The sequence below is a fragment of the Xiphophorus hellerii genome, chromosome 15 (genome assembly GCF_003331165.1).
Source record: "Xiphophorus hellerii strain 12219 chromosome 15, Xiphophorus_hellerii-4.1, whole genome shotgun sequence".
NCBI lineage: Eukaryota > Metazoa > Chordata > Actinopteri > Cyprinodontiformes > Poeciliidae > Xiphophorus > Xiphophorus hellerii.
The window spans coordinates 19,550,600-19,570,036 of NC_045686.1; the positions used below are offsets into that span (position 1 = coordinate 19,550,600).

At 39.7% G+C, this 19,437-nt stretch overlaps 1 protein-coding gene across 1 annotated transcript; it reads right to left on the reverse strand.

The window, feature by feature from the left end:
* Positions 1–1,441: 1,441 nt before the first annotated feature.
* Positions 1,442–18,953, reverse strand: sptlc2b (serine palmitoyltransferase, long chain base subunit 2b). The gene is made up of 12 exons (XM_032585430.1): positions 18,713–18,953; positions 15,272–15,466; positions 14,373–14,527; positions 12,377–12,525; positions 12,057–12,181; positions 10,361–10,454; positions 9,331–9,436; positions 7,936–8,155; positions 6,882–7,008; positions 4,179–4,314; positions 3,951–4,080; positions 1,442–2,957 (listed from the first exon to the last, which is right to left on the reverse strand). The coding sequence occupies exons 1-12, from the start codon at positions 18,854–18,856 to the stop codon at positions 2,844–2,846; spliced, it is 1,695 nt and encodes a 564-aa protein (XP_032441321.1). The 5' UTR covers positions 18,857–18,953; the 3' UTR covers positions 1,442–2,843.
* Between the last annotated feature and the right edge of the window lie 484 nt (positions 18,954–19,437).

Genomic DNA, 19,437 nt, shown 5'->3' on the forward strand with positions numbered 1-19,437 from the left:
AAACGAGACTAGTCAGAAAAGCATTCAACTTCAAAACTGATTTAATTTTCGTGGCACAGTTTTCTAGCAGCATGGTTCAGAAACATCATGGCTTTACAGATCCGGCAACCAGAATACAGTTCCAAAGACAGACGTGGCTGATCAGTTTCCTGTGGTCAAAACAGTTTGGTTAGGAAAGTAAAGGTCACATTATTTTGTTCCCAAAACCCAGACTTTGAACGTATTCATTAAAGACTAAATGCACAGATTCGTATATGGAAAGTAGTAAGTAACACCAGCTGCAAATTAGGTTTATTGGTAAAACGAACAAACTAGCAGCTGTTTGCAATAATAATGTGAAAAAAAGAACTATTTAAAGAGCTCACAACTAATATGAGTGACTTCTCCACATCAAACGCTGAATTTTACATTTCATGACTACTCAAGTCTCAAAAAAATATATACAAAAAACCATCGCTACTGCAAACGTGATTAGTAGTCAGATAGCAGCTAGTAGCAGTGTTCCTGAGGAACCCGATTAATTACAAGCAAAATCCTCCAGTTCCTTTCTAATGTTAGGCTGGGCTGCTGCAACCACCTTTTCAAACCACACCAGAGATTTTCAACAAAGTTCAAGTCAGGCAACTATATGATGGGCCACTCCAGCATCGTCCAGGACTTCCTCCGAAACCAAAGCCTTGTTGTACTTTAAGTCATTTCCCCGTTTAGAAGTCGAATCGACACCAACCGCGGTTTGTTGACCACCTGTTTCCACGGTAATCTGGTGGCAAACGATAATGGCCACCTTGACCAGGTAGCGTAGGTCCTTATTTGAAAAATTGCAAACTATGCTTCCATTTGTATCTGTAGGACAAGTCAAGGTCTTTGCTATGTTTCTGTAGTTTGGATGACGTCTGAACTTTGTACCCACAATATTTTCAATACGCAATGAAATGTTCCTGTGGACCGTCCAGGTATTTGAGGCGATGTGTCTCCACCTGGTGCAGCTAAATGAAGCCGTTGCATTAGACTACTCCCAATTTCCAAACGTTTGCTGTTATGTAGCGTTGAATGTTGACGAAGTTCTCGTAATAGCAGGCTTTTCCAAACAGTTTCTGCTGTTTAGTGCAAGCACCTGACCAACTTGAGCTTTTCTTTCAACAATAAAACTAATTTGCAACCAAGGCGCAACTGCAAACTGCCAACGGTCCACTCGACGAGAAACGTCTCCTGGGAAGAAAATCCTTTGTCAGAGCACTTTTTTTTATGCACTTATAATCATGTTTTCCACATTTTATAAACTTCACCTCTCCCTTCCCCCAAAGTGACTGTTCAAATTACTAAAGGATGAGGTGAAATGCATCGGATAAATGCGCCACTGTGTAGAGGATACACATCCATCCTCTACACATGATGGATGTGTAGAGGGCGAAAAAAGCAAAAAAGAAAACAAAGCCGTTGATGTTTTTTGATTTTTTTTTTTTTTATCAGCATAAAAGAACACATTGGCAGACAACAGACAACTTTCTGACCAACAACCACCACCTTGGGCTGACGTCAGTAGTGACGGAACAAAAATGACTCACATTGAAACTGGACAGCAGACTGTTTACCAAAAACAAACAACAGATCAAAATGACAGCTACACACTGAAAGCAAAAAATGATTATGGAATGCTGTTTCAGTGGATGATCACAAAATGTAAAAATTATGGTAAAAAAAAAAAACAATAAATAAAGAACATTCAGAGTATATATTTATGCAGATATACATAAAACTTTCCTACCAACGTCATTCGGCATTTAGAGCGCCTGTCAGTGGTACAGTCCGGATGTTAAGACCGTGTGATTGGTTCAAATATATACTCTCAACTGTAGCATGTTTTAGAGCTGCCTTTCAAAAACAGATTGGCAAAAGGAGAAGATGCCTTTCTTCAATAAATAAAAACTGTTCTGTACATATCGGACGAGTTTTGAAGCAGCATCGTCATGCATACAGATCGAAGTTGCAGCGCGTCGTCATGCTCGGCATAGAAGCACTTTAGTGAGCAGAATGGAGGGGAAAAATATATACATGTAGGCCATTTACCTCAAAGAAATGTTAAAGACACTTGGCCCAAGTGTTTGAGTGCAGGTGTAAACAGTAAAAACTTAGGCTGCAGGACTATTAATAGAAAATAAGTGGTAAAAAAATATTTTGTCAGTCTTGCTCCTGGAAATTTCTTGTCTCCCCCCCGCTCCCCCATTCCGTTACATGTTTTTCTTTTGGAAACATCTGCTTGGCATTTCAAGAGAAATATAGAAAATGTATCTATACATATGCAACAACCTTTGGTTGGGGGGAACAAACAAAACAAAAAAAAAGAAAATCCAATATTCTATAAGCAGATTCAAGTAGAAGCGATCGGATCAATACACACCGGGAACCGTCTGTGTGTGTGTGAGAAATAACACACCTTTGCTTTTGCGATAAATAATATCTACACGCATCAGGTTTGTCTCGTACAAAAAGGCTAGGATCAGGTCTCTTCTCCGCAACAGAGCTCCCCCTACTTTGTTTTAGGCTTCTTGAAATTTTTTCTCTTCTTTTATTGCACAAATAAAACGTTATATATATATATATATATATATACGTATATATATATAAGATTTAAGACATGACGTGAGAGGAAGCGAGCAATGCTCCGGAAACACTTCGTGACGAGACGTGCGAACAGTTCGCGGGTCACAGGTTCGCTTCTCGCAGATACGGAGCAGCTGAGTGGGTGACACTGGCTCCAAGTGTTTGTTATCAGATAAATTCATCTAATGGGATGTGTGTTGTGCAGAGAGGTTAGAAAGGAGGAAATAAAAGATGGAGCTGGTTCAGTCCTGAAGGAGGCTCTCTTCAGACATCCAGCCCATAGAGGGAAGAGGTTGTTCCCGTCTGGAGTACTTCAGCTGCAGCAGGTCGCCCACTTCACTAATGGCCTCCAGAGCCTTAAAAACAAAACAAACAAAAAAAAAAAAAAACAGGAAATAGGAGATTGATATTAATAAGGACTCAAAGAGACTTTATTTGTGCCAGTCAAATGTAGGTGGGGATGTTTTGACATGTCAGAGTGGAGGAAAGTGGAGGTGAAAGGTGAACAGAAGGCTCAGTGTAAAAAACAAAAACAGCATTGAACAAAAAAAAAAAAAAAAAAACTCCCCCCCCCCCTTCTCATCACCACTCCTTTCCACCAGAGACCCTATCAGTATTGCAACATACTGCAGGGCACCTGGAAACAATTTACCTTCCTCCTGACCTTTTTTTTTTTTCATTTTCCTGATTCCACGCTTTGAGGAACAGGGAGAGAGAAATGGAGAGGGCTGGCTTTTCCAAAGACGGAAAAAGCGGCTCCTCGGTGTGCCTCACAAAAGCAGGCCGATGCCCGTTAAATGGACGATTTACAAACGCCGCTGATGATGTGCTCCTCTGACAGATGAGCAAAGCGTCTTTGGAGAAGTGGAGCAAAGGCTCAATAAAAATGACAAATTTTAAAGCTACGCTACGCAGTAATATTTAAAGACGGTTTGGCCTTGCAGGTGCTTTAAATAATATTTGAGGTGCAAGACAGAATATATATAAAAAGGTTAGGTATTCCAGTGAGAAAGCAACTCAAGGAACCACAAATCATGGAAAGGAATTTAGAGAAAGTCAAGAAAAGTAGGTTACAAAGTCCACAGTGAGGCGGTTTTTATTTTATTTGGTAGAAAATGCAAACCTAGAAAGTTTAGAGAATTCTTCCTAAACAAGTTTTCCTGACTCATAAATTAAGACAGGCCCTATTTTGATCATGTCAGAATCAGAATAAGCTTTTATCGTCATCCTTCTTGTAATTTCATTTTGTATTTTTTGAAAACTGGACTGGAATACAACTTCTAGCCTGGCCTACAGCTCCATCGTTTCAACCAACATCGCCGCTGAACAGCAGTTTGCGATTCACTTACAGTATCGAGCATTTCTCTGGTGTGAGCGGCTGAAACACAGAAGCGCGCTCTCGACTCGATGATAGGCGTGGCCGGGAAGCCGACGACCACGGTGCCGATGTTCCTCTTCACCATCTCCCGGCCGAAAGCCCTGAAACACGAAGGCAACCCGAGCTGTTCGCGTCAAGGCGGCAAAAAACAAAACTAAACTTATGGCTTCGACGGGGACTCGAAACCGGCGATGCTTACCCGATTTTGGCCGGCATGTAGAGCATCAGCGGCACGACGGGCGAGTCGTCGTTGCCGTAGATGATGAAGCCCATCTCGCAGAGCCTCCTGCGGAAGTAGTTGGTGTTCTCCGAAAGCTGCCTGAGGCGATCAGCGCCTAGAAAACGTAAAAGACAAGAGACTCAATGTGAAAATATGAATACGAAAACTATCAATTTATAGTACTTTATTCACAAAGTGTATGTGTAGTTCAAAATTGAATGTGTATTATTGGGATTTTATATTTGTGAATTGCATTTTATTTGAGAACAGATGGTCCTCATTTCTTTATATGATTTCAGAAAATTTCAAAAATAAAAATTCCTTAAAATACACAAGGAGGTAGCAAACAAAAGACAAACACTGCCAACGAACACCTTTAAAAATGAGTTATAACTTTATAAAACTTGTCTCTAACAGTTTTGCTCATTTAAAGCAAGCATGGGCCGGTTATCATTATTATCAAAGTATTCCAAGGTTATTGTTTCTAAACCATTTTGCATCATAATGTTCTTGTGGTTTGAATTGTTGTTAGAGAAATAGCAGAAAACAAACAAAAAAAGAAAGGTCCAAACTGATCAGACTTTTTTTACGACTTTTAAAGCAATGACTACTGAAGCGCTTCCCCTCCCCAACCTGATGCTTTGTACTACTTGCCAGCTGGCTGAAAGAACTCTTTTGCACTTTTTCCGCACTCGACAGACACATTAATCTGCTTGAATGTATTTCAAGTCGTGAAAAAGAAGTGGAAGGCCTGAGTGGAAAGTAAAGTAGTGACACAATAGTCAATCAGAATATACATTTTTTTCTCGTTTTTCTTTTTCTTTTTTAAAGATGGCACAATGTAGCAAAACGTTATTTTTATCCAGCTTTTATTCATGAAAACATCCTTAATTATTAAGAATGATTTTCAGCACATTTGACACAAATTGAAAAATGAAATCCGAACCCAACTCTTTCATGTAAGAGGTCAATTCAACGGATAAAGAGAAAATCTTTACCTTGACCGTTATCTATTAGGGGGGGGGGGGTAAAAAAAAAAAAAAAAAAAGTGTTGAACACAAACAAAATTATTTTGGTTCGTAGTCAACAAGCTGAAACTAAACAGATATTGGACGATGCCATGTCACGCTGCGGATTCACACAACTTGCGTCCCAACCAAACAAATAGCCATGTGCCCCAAAGTGCCAACAGCAACACACATCTGCCCGGGCCGCGCTCAAAAAGCCACAACAGAAACAGCGGAGCTTCAAAGCAACCTGAGACACAACAAACTCCGGCTTTATATTTACCCGCACATATTTTCCATTGTGAAGAAATCCACAGGTATTCCTGGCCCAGAGTGATCCGCTGGCCAAAAACAGAAAGCTGGCGTTCACACGCCTTAGCCGTCCTGTTCGGGGGGGGGGGGGGGGAGAACACGGACAGGAGCGCGTCACTTTTTCTGCCCCTCTCGTTCACGTTTAATTAAAGCTTCCGTTTTCAATTCAGGCATGCGTCTGGCGTCCCTTTTGTGCGCGACATGTGGAAACCAACAGGCCTTTAACAGGCAACTCCGACTGTCACTTTGACTCTGTGTCAGCATCTGAAACTTCAAAGGGCTTGAATTGCAAACAGTGACTGAGCTGCAACTAATCATACTGTCACTGGTGCTCTTTCCACGGGGGAAGGGTGTGGGAAAAACTTGTCAAGCTAATATCCTTGCTGCAAGGTCAGGCCTTCTCTTCTTGGAAAAAAAAACACAAAAGAAGACACACTACTGTAGAAAGAGCACACTACAAAGATTGCAGCGGGAGTTGTTATTCTTGTACCCATCAACTGGGAGGCTTGAAAGTAGCGTAACCTGATCTTAGATCAGCTTTTGGACGGGTTGAGGGAAGGGGGGGGGAGGGGGGTTTGAATCAATCACGCTTCGTAAAAAGTAAAGAAGGTGCCGCCCCAGAAAGAATAACAAGACCTTGTCGTTTATTTGTGTGTGTAGGAGAGTCCAGCAGAGTTGGGTCTGCAGAGGCCTCTGGTCCTGAGGCATCATGCTGCTTTGCACCCACAGTGTGAAAGCAACAACAAAAAAAACGGAGCACACATGTGAAAGTGATAAAAGGGCAGTCCAAAAGTACACTATTGTACTACTTTCCAATAGTCTGGCCCAAAGCTGAACAAAGAAACAAGGGGAGGGTTTAAGATTAACAAAAAAAAAAAAAAAAAAAGGTGAACTTATGAAGAAAAAGATGTCATTTTTACTGAAAGGAATCTTCTAATAACAGCGCTCTTCAAAAGCCGACGAGTTTAAAAGAACTTTGAATTTAATTAGACTTTGCTTAATGCAGTGTTTAGAAGTACATCACAGATGTCTTAATTTGTAATAAAGCAGTCCTGCTACTTTTTATGTGCTGGTGAGTCTGGCAGGTCTCATGGGAACTGAGAGGAACAATCTTTGGCCGGGGAATCAATTCTCTGCTGCAGTGTCACAATGTAAAGTACGGGCTTACCGCCATCTTGTGGTCGAACCAAACACTTGCAGCCAGTTTTTTTTTTTTTTTTTTTTTTTTTTTAAAACCAAGAAACTGAAACCACGTATGCAGGTTGCATATTTACTAATCAAAAGAAAGCAAGAATCTCAATGCGAGGTGATATATTGGTTTAATTTGATAGCTTTTTCCTACTGGTGCTTTTCTGACACATACCCAGCGTTGTTCCATCCTCTCCCATAATGATCTTCATGGAGGTGATTATCTGCTGGGCCACAGGAGGGGGCATAGAGGTGGCGTACACAGCACTGTGAGAGTGGCTGCGCAGGTAGTCAATCAGCTCCTGACAGAGAAATCAGTCAAATTAGCTTTTTAGTTTTACAGAGATACATTGTTGTCTAATATTACGTTTCCTAACCATTTTCTTCTTTTCATGATCCAATTTGATAATTCCAGACCAAACATTTCAATTTAAAGTGCTCGTTGGTTTTATCTCCATTGTCTCCCAATCTTAAATTAACACTGAAAGTGGATTCTGATTAGCAACTTGGATTACTTACATAAGGTCCATTTCAACATCTATGAGACTTAGTTTTCTCAAATGAGAACGGATTCTTTAAAATAGTTTATGAACTTTGAAACCTCTACTTGTTTGTAAAAAGAAAATGTAAAAAAAACCATCTGTTTTAGCGCTTAGTTTGACATCTAAATCACCTTTTATTTGCGTTTGGTGTTAGAAGTACAGACCCAGTTTAAAGAGGATTAGGGGGTCAAAACATTGTGAATTATGATGTGGCAAATTGAAGAAAACATGTGTGATTTAAGTATATAAGGACAAATACAACTTGGTACTTGGACATTTTTTCCTCATATTGAAATTGGAATAAATATTGTCTGGAAACGCAAATTTGAAAGTAGCAAATTGTGCTTCTATAGACTTTTCACGACCTTAGGAGCTCTGCTATTTGGAGGTAAAGTGCTTTGAAACAACAAAATCTAGTACGCCTTTTCTTCTTGAGTGGTTAAAACAACGACTGGATGATCCGAGCTCAACTTTTGAAAAACACAAAAAGCTGGATTTCAGTTTCTTTTCTTTTTTTTTTTGGCAACAGTGTTGACCAACACCATATGACGAAGGAAAGACAGGAAACTTGCCCAATCTGCTGAGGATGATTAAGCACTCAAACTATTTGAATCACAACTTCTACTTTTACGGGTAACGTTTTTTACGGGTTTTCACAGCCATCCCTCCAGAGGTTTCGCTGCTGACCTTTTTGCCTCCGATGTATCCACCAGCAGCCCCGAAGCTCTTTGTGAAGGTTCCCATCATGATGTCAACGTCCTTGGGGTCCAGGCCGAAGTAGTCCACCACTCCTTTGCCGTTTGGGCCGAGAGCGCCGATGCTGTGGGCCTCGTCCAGGTACAGGTACGCCTTGTAGCGCTTCTTCAGGGCGATGACCTCAGGCAGGCGGATGATGGACCCCTCCATGCTTTGAGGTTTAAAGAAATCTAAATCAGTCAGTTTATTCACTCAGTTTAAATTTCACCACCAACCCACAAACACTCTCCTACAACAACCCTTACTATACGTAAGTGAAAAGGGAACAGGAAGATGACAAAAAAATCTGGTCCCTTTCTCAATGATTACATAATGAATTTTTACAGCTTTATATATTAAATTATCAATAAAAATTTCAAAATATATGATTTTCCTCATCATTAGCTCAAAAGGGTGTAACACTTTATTTTTTTTTCTCTCATAAAGAGTTTTGAATTGATTTACAGTCAAGCATGTTTTCATTTCCTCATCCAAACTGTTCCGTACTTTTACTTTTGAAATCTTCCTTCTCTTATTTCTATCACTTGGTCTTAAGACAAAGAACTTTTGTAAATTAATGAATTCGATGAACGCAACAAAAAGACAACATTAACAACTCGTTTCACCTTGAACGCACCTTTCAAGGTAAGAGCCATTACCTTGAAAGATATCCAATAATATTAAAGCGCAATATTATTAGATACCAAAAATTCACAACACAAAATGCTACGCTCAACACAGATACAAGAAATTTGCTCAATACATTTTCAATAATGCACAAATGTTCTTTTCAAAAGCACAGGATTCTTTTTAAATCAAGAAGAGAAAGTTAAATCAAAAACTGCGTGGCAATAGTTTGGTCCTGATTAGTGGAAACTAATACCTAGCGGGGATGTCAGCAGCCATTTTGATGAAATAAAATGCATTCAAAAGTGTTAACTTCCTTTCCAACCAAACGGCAACACTCGTTAAAGTGAGTTTATCTTTGTTGCTCCTTGGATTTTATTAAGCAAGTAATAGCAACGCAGCTTCCCTAACAAGTGCATTTGAAAGAACCATTGTGATATCTGGAGCACGCAAATATATTTAGAGACATTCTTCAATCTGCTTCTGTCTGCTTCAGACTGGGACTTGGTAGAAAATATTTCAGATGTTTACTGCGTTCGGAAGGCTAACGGCAATTTCATGGTTATTTCATTTAGAACACAACCTGCCTGAAAATGGTTTGTCTGGTAGTAAAACGGGAGGAAAGAAAAATCTTCAGTCTCTTTTTCAATCATATTAACTTAATTACCGAACTGATGGAGTTACGAACTCAGCCAACATTCGCGCTACCAGTAGACATACCTGTAAATGCCCTCCACCACAATCAGGATTTTCTTCCAGGGTCTGTGGGTTCTGGGCTGTCCGTGAACAATAGCGTCTCTTAGCAGCTTCTCCAGGCTTTGCATGTCTGCAGAGGAGAGTAGGAGAGGGGAACAGTTCCGTTACCAGCTGAAGACTTTAGAAAAGAAAATTTACAACTATTACATTTGAAATCCATATATCTGATCACCGCCGGTGCAACTGATAAAAAAATTATATATACCCAATTGATAAATAATAGCAATTTTACAATTATAGTTCAGTCTCACATTTCATGTGCTAAAAGAGCAGGGCCTTCTATTTAGCAAGTGTGACAGAGTATTAGGGCCATGCTGAGAAAAAAATAAAAAAATAAAATTATGAGAATAGTTTATTATAAAGTCAATGTATTCTGACTTTACCAAAATATTTTGATTTTATTCTGGCAATATTAGGACTTTTTTTCTCTCGCAATCTTTTTTACTATAGTCTGGCAAAATTATTATTTTTTTATATTTTCTCAGCGTGGCCCTAGGAAAGAGATAAATATGAAAAGCATAATTGTCGACATTTTAACTCGAGGTACGTAAAAAGAAATCTAAATACTTCCGGAAAAAAAAAGAAGAAAATCTATATTTTTATTTAATAAATGAATCGACACAAATTGAGAAGCAGGAAGTGGCAGCTCTTCAAAGTGTCGACGTTGGGGAAATGAATGCCAATTGAATTTTTGCAGACTTGTGGAAAACAAACATCATATAGATTCTCTCATCTTTTAGAATGTCAGTCGAAAAACTTGGTGGAAGAGTGAGCTGGGCAAGTCGAGACAATGTGAAATTAGCAGCGATCTACACACACCCATGTCATTACGTCTGTCCTCGCCTCCTGGATAAAGCCTTTTTACAGGTAATTGTTGAATGCTGTCGAAAGAGTGGGTGTAATCAAGAGGGTTAGCATTTCTACACACTCTGGGTGTTCTCTCACGCCGTGTGTTTCGTTTCCATTTAAGACAGAAGTGAGAGAAGTCACTCACTGTTGTGCTTGAAGACTCGGATCGTGGAGCCAGACAGCCGAGCGCCCAGTACCAGCGAAGCGTGGTTCAGCTCGTCACTCAGGATGAGACAACCCTACGGCAAGAAACAGGAGTTAGGCTCCATTTTGTACATTATTTTTATTTTATGCACCCACGTGCAAACATTCTCTATCATCATCACTTGCAAAACCAGCTAATCCGGGGATTCATATGCTTGAGTTGTTGGGTGTTGAGCAACAACCTTTTTGGCCTCGTGATTATATTATTCAGGGTTCAAATACGAATCCCACAGTAAAACCGAAGCACTTTACAGGCAATTCCAAGGGGAGTTTTTAAACTTTTCCACCGCCACACCTTGGAGATGAAAACAGTACCAATAAACAAAAAAATAAATAAAAAATCTGTTTCATTCCCTATGATGTGACATTGTTTATTACTGTTAAAACATTATTTAACAATAACCAATTCCAATAACTTTGTTTAAAGTATAAAAAAATAAGAAAAGCTGCATTTCAATTACACAGATCAATAACTTATTGAGCCATTACGAATAGTAAATATTCACTGCATTGAAGCAATTCAATTATTACTAAGGTAAATGACTTTCCTGCTCAAATTAAATGCTTGAACACAATCCACAAAAAGAAGGTTAGAAAAAAAAAAATCCTAAAGTTTTTTGTTAAATGACATGGTATTAGGCAAACACAAATAATTTTGGTCATTCTAACTGACCCAAAACAAGAAAAGTTGGGTCTGATTTAACTTCAGACAGACAGAAAAAACAATATGTCTGTTTTTTTATTTTGCGTCTTAAAATATCTGGTTTCAACTGTAAATAACGCTTCCCAAATTTAGACTTTTAAAACGTTAGATTGCATTTTCTTACAAATCTACGCAGTATGAGTATAAAGCACATTTAAGGACCGAATACAGAAACCAAGCACTTTCCAAACATTGAAATGAAATCCAAGCATTTTCAGGGATTTCAAGCACCTGTATGAACCCTGACTAGTCTTAGTTCAATCACTACTTTGCGCTTTGAGTTTAATCTTAAACAGAGAGTCAAGTAGACACACAATTATCTGTCTTTGCATGGTGAATGTTGCGGGATTTCAATTAGTGATATCCCAAAACCTGAAAAGCCCATAGAAATAAATACAAAGGCAAACATTCTACAAAAGAAATGATTTAGTTTACGTAACTTCCTGTGGCCAAAGAGCAAACAAGCATGTTGCATAACGCAGATTTAAGCCGTAAAGGTGGGCTCGTATGGATGTAAACTAGCAAAGAAAGTCAGAGCTGGGAATTTATGAACCCCTTGTGACTTCAACTTGTGCGCGTCTTGCTCCGCTCTCCGACTCTTAATTGTTCTCCACTTGTTTTCTGTCGGGAAATAATTCTGTTGGCTCGCGCTGCGTACAATGAATCCAGTCAAAGCGGCCCTGACATCAGTCGTCAACCCTTTGCACTCAGAGTGCTTTCAGAGCTTGGACCGGAAGCTGCCGGCCTTCCTCTTTGAACACGCGACTGAACCATTTACGCAGACGATGCGGCAGGTTTTCCAGTAACAGTGAAACTTGTTGCTGGAAGAAGGCCACAATAACTGGACAGGATCAAAGGAAGGAGTTACGCCAGATTCAGCAGGGAACAAAAAAACAAAACATAAAGGAAGAGACAAAAACTCTCCCACCCCCACCTTCCCAGTGAGAGCAGGAATGTTCATGGAGTTGGTAGCAAAGCCCATCCCAAAGGCCATGGACGACTCGACACCCAGAAACCTGGCCACCAACTCTTCCAACTCCTCGTGGATGTCCAGGTTGCCTGTAAAAAAAAAAAAAAAAGAAGAAGAAGAGAGAGTGTTCAATTTTAATCCTAGCTGCAGCCTTTTATTTATGAAATAAATGACTGGTATTTGTTAAAAACTGATATAGCGACTGGAAACAAAAATCAACATAAAATTAACTTTTAAATTTTGGAAATTCCTCCAAAAACCAACTTGCAGGATGATTAACCTACCCATCTCACAGCGAGTGCTTCCCACGCCGACTCCATACTTCTGTGTGACTTCGATAGCAGCATCAGCACAAGTGCCAGTGTTCTCAGCAAAGCCGAGGTAGTTGTATGACCCCATATTGATGACGTCCTTCACCACCTTGCCGGTGTGCCTGAAACCAAAATAAATAAATAAATAAATAAAGGGTCAAAAAATCAGGAGAATGTCTGCTTTAATTGCCAGAGCATTGATTTTACGTTCACTATAAACAGTTGGCTGGAAACGGCAACATATCATTTTTTCCCCCTACCCTCCGAGTCTGTGAACGCACCATACCTAAACGTCTGGAGGTTACGGTAACAACACTCTTCAGTCAGGAGTTTGTTACTGCAGGAAGGGGATTTAGCTAGCTGTTTTCTGCACTGGCATTTTGAAAAATCAAGCAAGAGGAAGCACAAAGAATGTAGGAGGCTTCTGGAAAGGAAACCATGTTTTTGCGGTGACGGGTTTGTTTTCATTCAGGCTGCTTCCTGAAACAGGAAGTTAGATGTCAGAAAATGACAGAAAGATGAACAAATCATAGCAAAGCCACTCTGTTTCACGATTTAGTGGAATCCAATTGTCTTTTTTTCCCCCCCAAATATAGCAGTTAACGGTAAACCAACACTACAGGCGATAAAAAGAGACTGCTGTTTTTGCTAATGCTAACAGCACCAATCGCTCATATACAGTTGCTACAGACACTTTAAAATGGCAACTCCAACAATAATAATAATAATAGTGGAATCCTTTATATCAGAGGAACTATGTAACGTTGACTGCTCTCCCACAAAATGCGACTTCAGCCTGGATGACAAATAATGATAGACCATGACAGACAGATGCTTATGGGTTTTTGTTTTTTAAATACATTTTTGGTTTAAAGACAAATAGTAAATCTGAGCTTTTTCTCATTCAATATTCAACAGAGACAGTTTTAGTAATGATATAGTAGAAAGAAATTGTAGATCTTACATATGTCTAATAACCTGGAGGATTCGGCTACATCTCTTCGTCTTTAGATAGATAAGTCTGTATGACTTTGGGTTGTTTATGAGAAATCAGTGTTTGGTTTATTTCTCTATAAACATTTAATTGTTGCGAAAGTTCAGTTTTTATTTATTTTTTATTCTAATTTAGTTATTTATAATTACTAAGAAGAATATAAAAGCTAAGATTGGGTCAGACTTTGACTACATTTGCGTGTCTGCTTGGTGCGTCTGCTTTTATTTTTAACCGTTTATGCTTTACCTGCCTTTGTCTTCATCTATACTAACAATAAGAGTTTATTTTAAAAAATTTTTAAAAAGCTTCCAGCGCTCTTGTAGGTACTTCTCATACTAGCGTGATAAACAGGAAGGTGTATGACTCAGCCAGAATTTTAACAGAGCTGTTTGTCTACATAAATAGTGATGAATGCCCTGCACTCCTTTTAGTTGTTGTGAAACAGTTGAGATATTCACTAACGTTAATGTTTTGAATTATCAGAATTATAAGCAGAATTATCAGTGGCCAGTATATAAATGTGATAAAGACGCATTCCATTTTCTTGAGATGACAGACGATCACAGATAGTGGGATATAATTAGATTGGCGCCACGCCTTTTAACGCTTTCCAAGCTGATTTACAGGGTCACTGTAACCACATTTAGACACAACAAACGTTGTTTTAATGTCTTTATAGTTTAAGATAAAGACCATGTGACAGATACTGGTGCGTACAAAATAGCTTCCTGAATCACAAATGAAGTCACTCGGTTCAGGGTGCCAATTACGCAACCACTGGGCATGATCCTAGATCAGCATCATCACAAACTGCCACTGTACGCGGGGAAAACCACAACTATATCTACTTTGTAATGACAGATGTGGAATGTAGCCCAGTCGGTAGAAGAGAACATGAACTTATTTTCATTTTGAGACACTTTCCTCAAAATGAACAAACAAACGTCAACAGCAATACACAACGCAGCAACCTACTCAAACGTCCAGTTGTAGTTGTGGGTGACTCTCTCTACGAGGTCCATCTTGGCTCCGGGGACGCTGCAGATGGGCCGGTTCCAGTTGTCCCGGATCCGCATGTACAGGTTCCTGGTGTAGAAGTTTTCAAAGTCCTGATAGAGAGGGACGAAATCCTGTGGAGAGTGGAGGAAATATTTCTAGGTTTATCGTGACATTCCAGTACGCACAAGTTATCATTGTTCCGAGCAAAAGGAAATATTTACAGTTTGACAAGATAAATCGGTCTGAAGGCAATGAAAGGCGTAAAACACTGACAAAATGATAAAACTACAAAAACACAAAATGTTATCAAGTATTTTTGGTCTAGTTTCTAGTGCAAATATCTTAATACACTTGAAATAAGATTTAAAAAAATAATAATAACTTACAGCACAAAGTAGGAGCTTGTTTTAAGTCAATAATTCCTTAATATTGATAAAGTGCTAACTACAGTACAAGTGAAATAACCTCCCAGTGGAACAATACACTTCAACTTACAATGTGGGAAAAATGTCATGGCTAGCACTTTTTCATCAACATTAAGGAATTATTGACTCAAAACAAGATCCTATTTCTCGCTGAAAAGTTACTTGTAAGTTAGTTTTTATCTCATTTCAAGTGTACTGGGAAATTTGCAATAGAAACTGGACAAAAAAAAAAAAACACTTGGTAAAATGTAGAGCTTTTGCAGTGAAGAGCCAGTAGCTTCTTAGCAGAAAGATTCTTTTAACAGCGTTTTCCGGAAAATGCTGTTAAATCGTTGTTAAAACACAAACCAGACAGAGGGAAACGCTTCGATTTCTGTCAAAACTACTCAAAGAACCCACTACGATATCCGACACTTTGCACGTATCAAACGCGCAAAAAAGCTGCTTCACCTTCTGCTCGTCTCGCTCTCGAGCCACGTGGCACTTCTCGACGTTCCAGTGGCGGAGGAAGTCTCTGAGGTAGCCGAAGATGGTGAGGATGCCGTAGCCCATGTAGGTGAGCACAGCCACCAGCAGAGGCGTCTCCTCGAACGACTCCACGAAGGGCTTCTTGTACAAACTGGGATTATGGGTCGCATTTTGCTTCTGAGGAACAAGAAAGGGACGTTTTCAGTGACTTCCAAGGCAGAAGTCCAAATGAAAGCAACGTTTATGCTGCACACAAGCCCTGATTCTTCTATAAACGGGGTTTCTACACATTTTCCTGTCTTAATTTGACTTTCTGACTTTCAAAGAACTCTCAATCCAATTTTTGCTAAGTTTTAAAGGATAAATACAAAAAAGGAATGTGCCAACTTTAATTACTACTTGCGTATTTGAACCATAAAGTGACGTTAAACATAACGTCACATTATTAAAAAAGATAACTGTTTATCTATCCTTGAGGTCAGAAAAGTCATGGAAAGGACACAGGCTCCTCGTGGGTTACAGAACAGCAGGGATTACTTATTAAACTCTTTATCTTAGGAAAGGTTAAACAGTAAATCGAGACTCCAATGCATTTTCTTTTACAAAGACCCCGTCTGTTGCACACACCGGTTAGCAAAGAAGTTATTAATCCAGAGTCGAAAATGTATTGATCTTGGAATGCAGGAGAACTTAAATCTTGTCGGAGGAGAACATGTAAGCAGAATTTCGAGCTAAATGGGAGGAATTTCTACTCGAGTGCAGTCGCTCATTACGTATTACAAACTAGCTCTGCCCAGCAGCTGAGCAGCCACTTCTCATGTGACCGGTCATGCTTCTCAATGAAATACCTCAGAGCTGCTCAAAGTGCACAGTGTGTATCGTTTGTGCACTCAAAAGTCTGCCAAACAGGTTCAGCTCTGAAGCAGCCGAGAAAATACTCGACATGGTGGACAGTTGGGAGTTTATGGAGAAGAAAAAAAAAAAAAAAAACTCAAAATGAGCCTCTTAGAGCAAATGATACCAATGAATTAAGCAGCTAAACAGAGATTAAAGTGAAGTGGGCACCAGAAGAAGTGAAGAGAATGTTTCACTTGCTTGTTCTGCATCTCGGTGGCAGACGATCAGATTACGGTACATTGTGTACACAATAGGGGGAAGCTTGTGGTGTAAGCACACTGTGTTTGGTTCAAGCTGGACAATAAGTAAGCAAGCCAGAATTCTGTTTGCACAAAAATAAATAAATAAATAAAAATAAAAGAATAAAATAAAATTAAAAATGCTGATCCAGTGTGGAGACAATCTGAAGTACAGCAGGGATTGTTTACATGCCTTTCAGATTCCCGTATCGGGACGCTTTTCCCACGTCAGAGTTATGTCAAATGTGTTAAGAAAAAATTCAGGGCTAAAAACATTTACAACTAGAAGTCGATTAGAGTTTTTAATAATATCTAACTTTATGTAAAAGTGAAATTACACAGCATCGCTCTTTGGATCCTTCTATTGACCAAACCCAATATAAGGAGCAGCAACCCCGTTTATGACGAGACCACACAAAAATGGTTAGAAATTTGGACGTGCAATTTTCAGCCGGACATGCTCTGACCAGTGATCAGGTAGTCCAAAATCTCTTCAAATCAAAAATACTTCTTTTATCCCAGAGGGAAATCAAATACCATAACTAATATCATCAAATTATCTTCAAAGAGTTGTTTCGAGTGATGAGGCTGTGAGCAGGAAGGATCTCCAGTAGCAGTCAGGCTTGCAAAGAATCTAAAGAAGCCTCTGACTGGAGACATTGTTGTTCTATGACAGTGCCATGTCTGTCATGACTAAACCTGTCGCAATAAGCAATAAATCAATTCATTGCCTGATCAAATAAAAGGAGTGCAACAATTTCCATTCTGATGATTAATATTTTTTGAAGGGCTATTGTGGTTTAGAGAGACTTTGTTGTCCATTTTATTTGTTTTTTGTGATGTGTAATTTATTGGCCATTATTGTTATTTCTGTTTACAATATCTTCCAATTCCAATGTAACACGATCTTTACAAAATTAAAGTTTATAGATGTTTGAGAGAGTGAACTTACATTATATTTCCAAACAACAATGTTATCGTTTAATCTCCGAGACCATTTATGGTCCAGTAAAATACGTTGTTGTGACCCATGCAGTAGCTCAATTTTCCATATTCCACAGATGACGCAATCGGTTGCTAGCAAGCGCTGCTAATCCACCTCGTTTGCTTTTGCTGCTGCTCTTTAAATCGCTGTCAGAAGACCGTCGTCCTTGATGGAAGAGACGGTTTGGAGTCAGAACCAGCAACTTCAGCGATTACAAAATACTCCATCTGGAAGTCATTCACAAATATTATGTTGGTGGTGCATTTCGACTTTAGACTGATTGCTATTTACAACTCCAGATGGTAACTAGCTAGGAAACATTCTTCCTTTTGACGCCATAAATCCCACCTCTTACTGAAAGCAATTTGAGCTGTGATAAGATTGCATCTCTGCCTTAACCTCCTGTAGGCTGACCTGTTTTTTTTTTTTTGTGCTCAAAACATGAACCCAATGGATGAAGACAATTGAACCAGTGGAATATGACGTTCACTCCAGCGTATTTGATCTTCTTCTGGAGAGAGTTCCCACCCTCACACCCGAATGAAGAATGTGTACTGTTTTAAAAAAAAAAAAAAAAAATCAAACTATTAAAACGGACCGCGCCCTTTCAAGCCTGGAGATATCCAGCTGATGGGACAAGTCAAAGCACCGCTGAGCCTCCCTCTCCCTGGGAACAGACACCACCTCCGACACTACAGGACACTTGTTCTCTTCAAACTCAAGTCAGTAAACAGAGACCTGACTAAGCGGCGAACACGGTATGGAAACAACAGGGTGTAAAGTTACAGGAGATGGAGGAAGGTGAGGGGGGGGGAGTCATCACTACAATCGTCCCTGATCAGGTTTCTCAGTCCACAACAGTGTTGAAAGTACACAAGGTAAGGGTGGCCGTTCCAGTAGCCCCCTATGAAACGGACAATTAGGAAAATAACACTGGCATTTCAGAATTTACATTTCGAACAAGAAATAGAAAATGTGTGTGCTATACGACACAGCTAATGTCTAATACAAATATTTGCGTCAAGTCCCACTAAAGAGCGTTAGAAGCTAGCTGTACAAGGTAATTGCAGTGATATTAGCAGAGACATATTGTTATACTGACAAGTAGCCGCGCCTCACACGTTCCTGCTCAGGGAAACCACTCCCACACAAGAATTTAGCCGCTATATAAACACGGCAAATATATATATATATATGATTGAACGAATCGGATACTATGTTTAATTTACAAAATATAAAATAGAAAGTAACCGTTTGTTACTAGCCTCTTCCGGTCTTCTCTCCGTGACGGTTGGGCCTTACCTTCTCCCCGGAGCGACGGCACTTCTGTGGCTGCTGAAACAGACAGTGGTTCTTCACGTAGCCATTTTTACTCGCGGTTTTCCCGTTTAACGTCCGGCGGCAGGCGTCTCCGTTCAGCAGCTTCGTCGAGGAGCTTTCCGTCATGTTTCCCCCGGGGAAATTTCACGAACTGAGTGGACTCAACTTCTGTAGCGATTGAGAATGTGAAGTCGGGATTTGAGATAAGGAGGGGGGGGGGAGACGGATTCAACGCCCACTCTGCCGCTGCCCTGTGACCGCTCCGAGGTTGCCGGAAATTCACGCCCCTGTGTGGTTCTATCAACCAATAGCGTGAAGTCAATGCGAAGATCGTCTATTTAAACAGTAATCATTATTATCAGAATCTGGGCAGCATTTTATTTGCCGAAGCTCATTCGTCGTCTTTTGGAACACTGTGAGAGCTCTTACATTTTTTCAGTCTCTCTTTAGCGTGAGACGCTGTGAAGTTCAGCCCACATAGATATAACCTATGGTAACCTTTTAGGACGGCGAACCTTTTCCAGTGACGCTGCTGGGTTGAATTGGAAAAATACACAGGAGTAAAGGTGGGGTATACAAGTAAAGTAAAGTTATGGAAGCGGAGAGGAGAGAAATAGCGTCTTCATCATCACCATAATATCGTTTTGTTTGCCCGTTCGTTCAGCAAATATGAATCAGATTTGGTTTATAGAGAACTTTCCAGACTT

Bases quoted from the DNA above. Each gene is read 5' to 3' on its own strand.
- sptlc2b (XM_032585430.1), bottom strand. From the start codon at position 18,856: ATGACGGAAAGCTCCTCGACGAAGCTGCTGAACGGAGACGCCTGCCGC. The intron at 14,528-15,271 runs GTGAAGCAGCTT...CACTCTCCACAG, and splicing joins GAGAGCGAGACGAGCAGAAG to GATTTCGTCCCTCTCTATCA. The intron at 8,156-9,330 runs GTATGTCTACTG...TAAACCTCAAAG, and splicing joins GTGGTGGAGGGCATTTACAG to CATGGAGGGGTCCATCATCC.